Raw genomic sequence first — 10,446 nt, forward strand, 5'->3', positions numbered from 1 at the left:
AAACTGAGTGACTGCAAGGGCATGAACGATTACATTGATAAGTTATTGTCGATAGCTCAGCAGTTGGCATCTGTGGAGGCACAGGTGGATGAGGAAGTGGTCGCAATGGCCATGTTACAGAATATGACGCCAAAATTTGATTTTTTTGGTGGTTGTGTTAGAGTCAAATTACACTAAACTGACAACGGAGATTGTAAGAGCCATGTTGCTGAAGTTCCAAGAACATATTCCTGTCGAGACCATAGCTGAGGGTTCTGCCTTGATCACAAAGGGCACAAAGTCCAGAAAGCACCAATTCAAGTGTTTTGTATGTCACAGGATAGGACATAAATCTTCAGATTGCAAGATGAGAAATTACAGTGATGCGCAAAAGCAGCGTGACAAGCCAAACGAGTCAGCATTGACTGTAGCAGATAGTCACAGGAAGGATTGCTGGTACATGGACTCGGGGGCCACTAGACATTTCAGTTGCAATAAGCATTAGTTCAATTCTTTAACACCGTGTGTCTACCCACTACAGGAAATAAGGCCCTTACTGCATTACAAGCTGGGACAATCACAGTACGTTTAAAAATTGGTGAGACAGTTGTAACAGATATCCAAGATGTGTTGTACGTGCCTGATTTAGGAAGTAATCTCATTGCTATCAGCGTCCTAGAGAAAAAAGCTACAAAGTCCAATTTCAGAAGGGCAAGTATATGGTGCGTAATAAAAGAGGGACTGTTATTGCTTCAGCAACCCGGTGCAGCCAACTATATGTCCTGGACACTGAGGAGTGTACTACAATGATGACTACTGAGGAAAAACAGTCAATGGAGCTATGGCACAAACGCTTGGGTCATCTGGGTTATGACAACATCTAGAAACTGCTAGATGTCTGCAAACTTCAAAGTCAGTTAATAGGGCAGAGACACCATTAGCTCTAGTGCACACAGACGTGTGTGGTCCAATGGAGGAAGAATCAATCATCTACAGGTATTTCACGACTCTCATTGATGACGCCACAAGAATGATACACGTGTACTTTCTTAAAGAGAAGAGTGAAGTGGTCAACAAAATTGTGGAGTACAAAAATCTGGTGGAGAATCACACAGGTCTGAAACTAAAGTTACTGAGATCAGACAATGTTGAAGAGTATGATAACAAAGTCTTAGCCGAATTCCTTAGAAAATGTGTCATAAAGCATCAGCTAACAATTGCCTACACACCGGAACAAAATGGCGTGAGTGAGCAGGCAAACCGCACAATTGTTGAGAGAGCATGGACTATGCTAAGTGATGGTGGCCTGGAAAATACGTTTTGGGCAGAAGCAGTATCTACTGCAGTATACCTAAAGAATCGTGCACCTACAGTAGCCATCAAAGGTAAAACGCCACTGGAGGCGTGGTCCGTGACAAAGCCAAGTATCAGTCATCTTCGTGTCTTCGGGATCAAAGTTTTTGCACATATACCAAAGTAGAAAAGGAGAAACTAGATCCAAAATCCATAGAATGCATAATGCTCGGATTACTGCGATGAAAGCAAAGGATACAGACTTTGGGATGTTATAAGTAAACATCTTCTTAAATCCGGAGATGTTGTATTCTACGAGACAGCACCACTAACTGGAGCAGTGGAGCAACAACAAAATGTATTATTGGATGTACAGGCAGCAGAAAGCGTGTCTGAGTCTGAGAGTGTCAAAGCAGACAACAAGTCAGAGAACAGAAGTTCCACGAGATGCAACAAAGGTATTCCAGCCAAGAAATACAGTGAGGAGTATGCAAACATAGCTTACTGTGAACCTCAAAACATACAGGAAGCAAAGTCAAGGAGTGATTGGACCGAGTGGAAGTCAGCAATTGATACAGAACTGTCAATACTACATGATCTACAGTTATATCACCTACATTTTGATTACGCATTCCTAAATGGAGAATTGATTGAGAAAATGTATATGGAACCACCTGAACATTATGATATGGACATATTCTAAATTGGGAAAGTTTGTCTCTTAAAGAAGTCGCTATACTGCCTCAAGTAAAGTGGTCATTGCTGGTATGTAAAGTTAGATGCAGCGTTACTAGAAATTAACTTTGTTAGGTTAGAGACTGATCACTGCCTATACCACAAAACTATCAAAGAAAAGTTGATCACCATAGCTGTCTATGTGGATGATTTACTTTTAGCAGGTCAAGAAGATCACATTACTGATGTCAAGCATCAGCTTAAACAAAGATTATGCATGAAAACTGTACAAAACCTGCAAGAGGGAACTGTCACAATTGACCAATAAACATACATTGAGGCAATAATTTTCAAGTACGGAATGACAGATGCAAAACCAATAAGTACTCCCATTGATAAAAGTACAAAGATGGTCAAGGCCATATCACCAAGCAGCAAAAGGGAGATAGAGGAAATGCAAGAAATCCCTTATCAAAATGCCATTGGTAGTTTGATGCATGCAAGCATTGGGACACGTCCAGACATCACACATGCAGTGAGTCGGGCAAGCCAGTTCGCAAATAATCCTGGGAGACAACACTGGATTGCAGTAAAGAGAATACTAAGGTACCTCAAAGGTACAAGTTTACGAAATGAGAAATTTACAAGATCATCAGATACCAGCTTAAAAGTATTCTGTGATGCCGACTGGGGATCAGATGAGATTGATAGACGTTCTTATACTGGATACCTGTTTGCACTAGCAGACACAGCCATAAGCTGGGCAAGTAGGAAACAACCCACAGTTGCTCTTTCTACAACAGAGGCAAAGTACATGGCGCTCACAGAAACTTCAAAAGAAGCACTTTGGATAAGAGAGACTTTATGTGAATTAGGTCTTCCTTACCACAGTGAGATCATCAACATAAAGTGTGATAACAAGGGAGCAATTGATCTTTCTTGTCGCACAAAGCATCATTGACGGTCTAAGCACATTGCTATAAAACATCATTTAATTCGAGAGTTGGTGGAAAATAAGTCCGTAAATGTGGAATATGGGGGTCATTCCGACCCGTTCGCACGCAGCGGTTTATCACTGCGGTGCGAACGGGTGCAGAATGCGCATGCGTGGCGGCCGCAGTGCGCGTGCACGACGTTGCCCGACGACGGGTCGTCGGGTTACGCCATGGCTTAAGAAGAAAGCAGTCGCAGGACGGACCGCAAAGAAGATTGACAGAAAGAGGGCGGTGCAGGGCGGATCCAGACCGTTTGGGGCCGTTTTCGGGGAGTGGTGAGTAAAACGCAGGCGTGCCCAGGTGAACGGAGGGTGGAAGAGTGACGTCAAAGCTGAGCCCATCATCGCTGGATCCATCGCACAGGGTAAGTAGGTATAGGCCTAGTCTTGTTTTGTGTGAATTTTTTTTAGCTTAGCAGGGCTGCACAAGCGATCGCAGCCCTGCTAAGCTAAAATACACTCCCCCATAGGCGTGGGCTAGTTGATCGCAGCAGCAGCAAATAGTTGCTGGCTGCGATCAACTCGGAATGACCACCAATGTTGCAAGTGAAGAAAATATTGCCGACATGTTGACAAAAGGACTGTCATCACACTTACTGGTTGCATTTCTGATGAAATTTAGACTAGAATATGGTTAATGTTGATTTATTCTTACTGTTTTTGCTTCACATTATGTTTTCGGTTACAGGAGTGACTTTATTGATTTGTTTGATAAAATGTCACGTTCTTTAAACTTGTGACCAGAGACAGTCTTGAGCGAGTGGGAGATATGGGTGGTCATTCCGAGTTGATTGCTAGCTGCATTCGTTCGCTGTGCAGCGATGAGGCAAAAAAAGGCACGTCTGCGCATGCGGCGCAATGCGCACGCGCGATGTACTATTACAACGAACGATGTAGTTTCACACAGGGTCTAGCGAAGCCTTTCCGTCGCACTGGTTGCCGCAGAGTGATTGACATGAAGTGGGCGTTTCTGGGTGGCAACTGACCGTTTTCAGGGAGTGTTCGAAAAAATGCAGGCGTACCAGAGAAAACGCAGGCGTGGCTGGGCGAACGCGGGGAGTGTATGTGACGTCAAAACAGGAACTGAACAGTCTGAAGTGATCCCAAGTGCTGAGTAGGTTTTGAGCTACTCTGAAACTGCACCAAAAAAAATTGTAGCGGCTCTGCGATCCTTTCGTTCCCACTTCTGCTAAGCTAAAATACACTTCCAGTGGGAGGCAGCATAGTGTTTGTACGGCTGCTAAAAACTGCTAGCGAGCGATCAACTCGGAATGACCACCATGGTGCGCTCTATACTTGTCTCCTTCTGTGTACCAGTCTATGAGTGCATCCCCTAGTGTTAGACCTCTAGTGCCAGGAGTCACTCGGAGGTGGAGTTATATGATGTAAGTTCCTGTTCCTCCATCTCAGAAAGAGTGAGGAGAGTGTTACACACACAGAGAGACTGAGAGACAGAGTCCTGGTGTACAAGTGTGCAGAGCTGAGACTGGGAGTAGATCTCAGCTACAGAGACTCAGTGTTCCAGTGCATGCATCATCTTATCTACAGTGGGAGTCAGACTGCATGAACACTCTGCCAACACTTAATGATACTGACTATTTCTACAGGTCACAGAGCTCAGTGATCATGCTGAATGTCATGCATTTGATCACTTATACAGTAGCTATATTATAAAACATATATAACAATTCCAGCACGCACATAGATGAAAGTAGCCTAAGTATAACAAACTGCAGTATTCAAGAAATGATCAAAATGGTTTATTAGTCTTCAGTGTTTTAGTTATTTTAGGTTCACACTATCTGTAACCAAAATATTTACTACTAATTTTGCTATTGTAGTATATGCGAAGATCTGTTAGTGTTAAATGCTGGCTTATGTACACTGTACATACCGTATGTTTGACCTTGAAACCATTTTGTACTATGTACTGTACAGTACACTGTATTTAAAAATGACTGGTGACTTTTTTTTCTTAATGCCTACAATACATGTAAACCATAGTAATATAAGTCCCAAAAAATGTTTTTTTACAGTTTAAATATATTTGAAAAAAACAAGAGATTTTAAAAGAAATGTATAGAACTCTTGATTTAAAATGAGTAAGCTAAGATGTGATTTAGAACATTGATGTGATGTTATGTTGTCAATGTAGAGTGATTACTCTCTTTATTCACGCAGATAGATATGGCCAAACCCGAAAATCATCTAAGCTGATTTATATTTACTGCTTTCTCTCTTGCTCTATATTCAGAGCACGTTCACACTTTGTACCTAAACTAATAAAGTCATCTATAGCACACAAGGATTTTCTTAAACTAATTTACCTTTTTCTGCCACAAGCTGAGATCTTGGAATCTGGGGTTTATGGATGTGTTGTTCTCCTAGTGTCCCCTTTCTATTATAAATATAAATACTCAGTAATCAGCATAAGTTCATTGTAACACACATTGCAAATGCTATCCTCCTTAATTTAAGTTATCTAACATAAACAGAAACATATCATTTATATATTTAAAATGTGCCTTTAAAAATTTATAAACTTTATTAAATTTGATGTTATTAGTGTATGTACGGGGCTGATGTTCAGCTGAACATAAATCTAGAAAAGGAGAATAATGAAGTACTTTGTGGGAAGTAAATTGTATAGACTGCTGAAATGCTGATGGGCACATGGTAGGATCTGCAAGCTCCCAGCATAATTCAGTTTATTAAAAGTCATAAAAATAGAAGAATTGTGGCTGCAAACTTCATTTGCCATTTGTGACAATTCTCATGATTTTGGCTGCAGTAATATAATATAATATCTTATCAGCACATAAATAGAAGATTAGTAGCAGAGCTAATGACAGCTACAGCTGTATCGAAAAGTCATGCTACTGATGTATATACTGTATGCAGTAGCTTAGAGATCAGTTGTAAACTAAACTATAGTACTCTGGGGATACTTAAACTACTGTATGTAGACAGATTAGTAAGTAATGTATTAATACGATATTAAAGACCACAAGCAGCAGCGGTTAAAAGTATAATTTCTAATAGTCCTTGACATGTTTCTCCATCACCTATGGTTTCATCGGAAGCTAAATGATGTTTTTTTAACTTTTATTGAACCTTTCTTTTTAACAGATGGGGCGCAGTGAACTTTAATCTCTCATAATTATTAAGAGTGATGAGTTACCTAAAGGGGATATAGTTATGTAACCGGCGGTCTCCTGACAACACCTCCCCCTACATCCCGCCCCCTGAGAATCCCGACAGCCGGCATGCCGACTAGAAGAGACTATTACCACTCGTGGGTGTCCACGACACCCATAGCGTGGGAATAGAACCTGTGCCGAGAGCAGGTCACCAGCGAGCCCGCAAGGGGCTTGTTGCGCTCGCCCCCCCCTCGCTGGCATTCCACTGCCGGGATACCACCAGAGGTCTCCTGACCACCGGTCACGCATACCCAACCCTTTTTAAAGTATGAGTTAACAAACAACTGTCTTTAAAAATTTCGTATATTTTTTATATCGTACTGAAAACGCCTGTATTTTTCCTAACCAATTATGTTAATCAGTTGGGCAAGAATCAAACTATTAGCCCAATATTGCAACTGTGCCACATACATTAATTTCTCTATATAGTTTTTAAAATGATAAGAGATAGAAGAAAGTAAAAACAAGGATTTGGTATAAATGTTTACAGGAAATAGTAGAATAGTATAAATATCTTCTCCATGATGGTTATATTAATCAACCAATTAAATCGTATTCAGATTCTTGTGATGTTTATGTAGTAATAATGTTGTATATTTTAGATATCGTGTTGTTGTGCCATACCCACCGCAGAGTGAAGCGGAAATCGAGCTGAAAGAAGGCGACGTTGTGTTTGTCCACAAGAAGCGAGAAGATGGCTGGTATAAGGGAACATTACAGAGGAATGGGAGGACAGGGCTTTTCCCTGGAAGCTTTGTAGAAAGTTTCTGATCACTTTATACTAATTGTCTTTAAACTGAAGTAGCATCCAATATTGTCCCATATCTTGTGTGAAGAACAAAATGTGGACTAAGATGTACATGACACAAAAGAATAAGCACAAGGAATAAAGGATGCCAAATCAATATGAGTTGCCATTGTGACTTCCAAAGATACACTTGGACCATCAGCGTAACATCTAAAGAGAACACTGAATTTGATGTACACCTTTGAGAAGTGGCTGAGTGGAACATTTAATGGTATGTTGGAGTAGTGCCTTCCGCTTGGAACCACAAACTGAGAAGATGTGCTTTTTGACCATGTTTGCTATTTGTGATGTATACATTATAAATGAAATTATTTTAAAATGAATGTTTTATTCTAACTTATTTGTATGCACTGCAGTGTTCTTATTACTTGCCTATGCAGGAAAGATACGTTATATGAATTGGCCAATGGGCATTGCACATTTAACTATACACTACATGTAGTGGAAAATATGAAGTGACCAACAGTATGTTTTATCTACAACTATTCAGCAATAGTAATAACTGCACACATTAAAGAACAACTTAAAAATAATAAAAAATAAAACAAAAAACTACATAAAAATAATCTGATTTATTTTAGCAAGCCATTTAATACTGCTCTTTTATTTTATAGCTATATTATTATTATTGCAACGTTTACATTTCGGCATAAATGTTATGTTTTGCAACTGTGGCTACTTTGAAACATTTTGCCCAAATCTTTTGCTCAGTCATCCTTCGGATTGTTCAAAAATGTTTACATTTATAAGAGAATGGCTTTTCATAGTCCAAAATGCATTGGATCAAATACACATGAACATACAGGCCAAAAAATTACAGAAAAGCACAATAGATTTTTTTAGGGTAGAGAAAATGTAGAAACTGTAATAAAATGACTCAATCAGCCCATAAAAACAATTTATAAACATTGTGATTGGGACTAATGGTTTTTCATTGTTAATTGATAAGTCTGCATTAAAAAGAAGACATAGAAATTACAAGTCATACATTTATCCATTTGGGAAACAAGGCAATTATCTTGAATATTTATTTATTTTATTTAGCAGTTACTTATATAGCGCTAGCATATTCCATTGTGCTTTATAATTTAATATGTTTTATATAGTAAAAATGTGCTAGTAAAAAGAACACTGCAAGTTCCCTGTAAGGAAAATACTTATGTAAGACTGTAAAGTTGTGTTGAGGTATAATCCTTGTTACTTGGCTCAGATTCTGAAATGGTATTATTAAACAGAATGTCTGGAGATGCAGGTCTACATCTGTGTTATGCCAATAAATACAAAGAACCAGCAAATATATAGGCCTGTAGGGGTATGTCGGTGCAATAATTAACAGTATGATTACTACTAAATGTCAAGATACAGTGAATAGCGTTGAGTTGTAAGGTTAATCTAGAACTGGCAGTATTGGCCTGGCTTTACACTGTCAAGCACCACGTCTGAGCCATCATTTGTACTGGCATGACCATTTCAATCAACTGCAAGCTATCTTTTCTTTGCTAAAATGAAATTACTGGATATGAAAATCCAAGCTATTACTGTTTAATCTCAATGCCATATGGTTTAGTCATCAATAATTAAATATATAATAAATCAGGCCTGAATCTCACTTTATATACATGACTTACGTACATTTTTAAATCCTATGATAGGGCCATAATGCTGATTATTCTAAAATGTGTTACAGAATTAAATCTCACCTATGTGGTATTTAAGATAATATCTTATTATACTTTTTATGTTAATGCTTTTAAATATAGGGCAGAGTCATAAAATCAATACTACAATGACAAGTTTGTTTTCTGTTTCATTGATTTGGAATCACAATAGGCCCCACTGGGTCTCTATAATAGCCCTGCACAGCAGTTAGGTCCTACTTGAGATTTTATTCTTCCTAAAGGTCGATTTTGACTGATTGTAAATTGATCAGAATTGACCATATTTACTTAGGTTCGGGTTTTTAGAAGTGGAGATGTTGCCCATAGCAACCAAGCAGATTATGCTTATCATTTGTCTAGCACCTTCTAGAAGATAATAGCTAGAAGCTGGTTGCTATGGGCAATAGCTCCACTTCTAAAAACCCGCACTTTAGTAAATATACCCCTTACTGTGTATTCCACTGAAAATGATTGCCCTTGTTTATCAATGAGTGATTAATTTCACTGTGAGTGATACATTGCACCAGCCAATCCGCTGCTAACTGTCATTTTTCAAACACAGCCTGGTACATGGAAGTTAGGAGCTGATTGGCTGGTGCAATTTATCACTCACAGTGAAATTTATCACTCATTGATAAGACATTAGTGTCTGGCTTAGAAACTTTTTTTCACCCTGAATTCCTTGTAATGATAAATTACCTGAACATTATTGCTATAGTATAGATTTCAACTGCATTGTAGGACCGAGTGACCCACTAAAATTTCGAAATACTCTAGTAATGACTAGTAACAATATTAATAACACTGACATTAAACTGTATCCTTATATATCATGGAATTTCAAAGGAAAAAGGTTGTACTTGACCGTTGATATATAGTATGTGTGGGCAGCTGTTCATGGGGTACAGCACTGTGGGTTCTGTTGCTTTAAACTCAAACTGAATTTAGATTACCTTTGCAAAAGTCCTCTATTGATGGGATTTAAGAATGATCTCATAGTATGGTACTAAGTCATAGGATGCTCACTGGACAGACCGAGCAAGTAACCACAAGTCTAATAATGGAAACACAATTTTTGTGTGCTGAGAACTCTTCAGATTTTTAAGATAGAATGGCCATTAAACTGTATGAAAGTATTACTTTACAGAACCAAGATGGTAAGACAAGGTATTGAGAGATACAATTACTGTATTAGACAGTATAAGAGGGACTGAATTGTATTGTGCACATGGTCAATAATGAAAGCCAGAGAGCTTTCCAGGAACAAATCTTAAAAGCCTGGGACTGTCCCAAGACAGCATGGACTGTGGATAAATATGATACAGTACCCGTACTTACCTACTATTGAAAAAACATTTCAGAGAGACTGTGAATGCAGCAACTATGCACATGGCACTGCTGTGTGTGTCAGAAAATGTGTATACTTCTATCTGTCTAATACCCCTTTCACATCGCACAAATAACCCGGTATCCACCCGATATTTTGCCGGGTCGACGCGGGTCACTCTGCGATGTGAAAGGGCCCACGGAGAATTCCCGAGTCGCCTGACCTGGTAATTCAACCCGGGTTATATGAAGGGTTAATCCCGGGTTGAATACCGGGTCAGGGGCAGTGTGAATGGATTGCTGGGTCGATGCGACCTGGGACCCGTTCACTACATAGGGAGAGACGGCGCGGAGATGAGTTCATCTCCCAGCTCCGCCCCCGCCCGATGCCAGCTCCGCCCCCTGCCACCATGGCAACCCGACCCGGCAAATTGCCGAGTCGGGAAGCCAGATCTTAGGGTCCCATGCCGGGTCCCACCCGGGAAGGACCCGGTATTGGAGGTATGAAAGGGG

At 39.7% G+C, this 10,446-nt stretch overlaps 1 protein-coding gene across 3 annotated transcripts in view; it reads left to right on the top strand.

Moving 5' to 3' along the window:
• SH3RF3 (SH3 domain containing ring finger 3) overlaps window positions 1-8,742 on the top strand; it is an 868,906-nt gene extending 860,164 nt beyond the window's left edge. For all 3 annotated transcript variants that reach the window (XM_063953826.1, XM_063953827.1, XM_063953828.1), the window contains one exon: window positions 6,744-8,742. In XM_063953826.1, the coding sequence (XP_063809896.1) occupies window positions 6,744-6,912 (169 nt within the window). In that variant the 3' untranslated portion in view covers window positions 6,913-8,742. The remainder of the gene's footprint in view (window positions 1-6,743) is intronic.
• The last annotated feature ends 1,704 nt before the right edge of the window (window positions 8,743-10,446 follow it).

Source organism: Pseudophryne corroboree, chromosome 2 (assembly GCF_028390025.1).
Source record: "Pseudophryne corroboree isolate aPseCor3 chromosome 2, aPseCor3.hap2, whole genome shotgun sequence".
NCBI classification, from domain to species: domain Eukaryota; kingdom Metazoa; phylum Chordata; class Amphibia; order Anura; family Myobatrachidae; genus Pseudophryne; species Pseudophryne corroboree.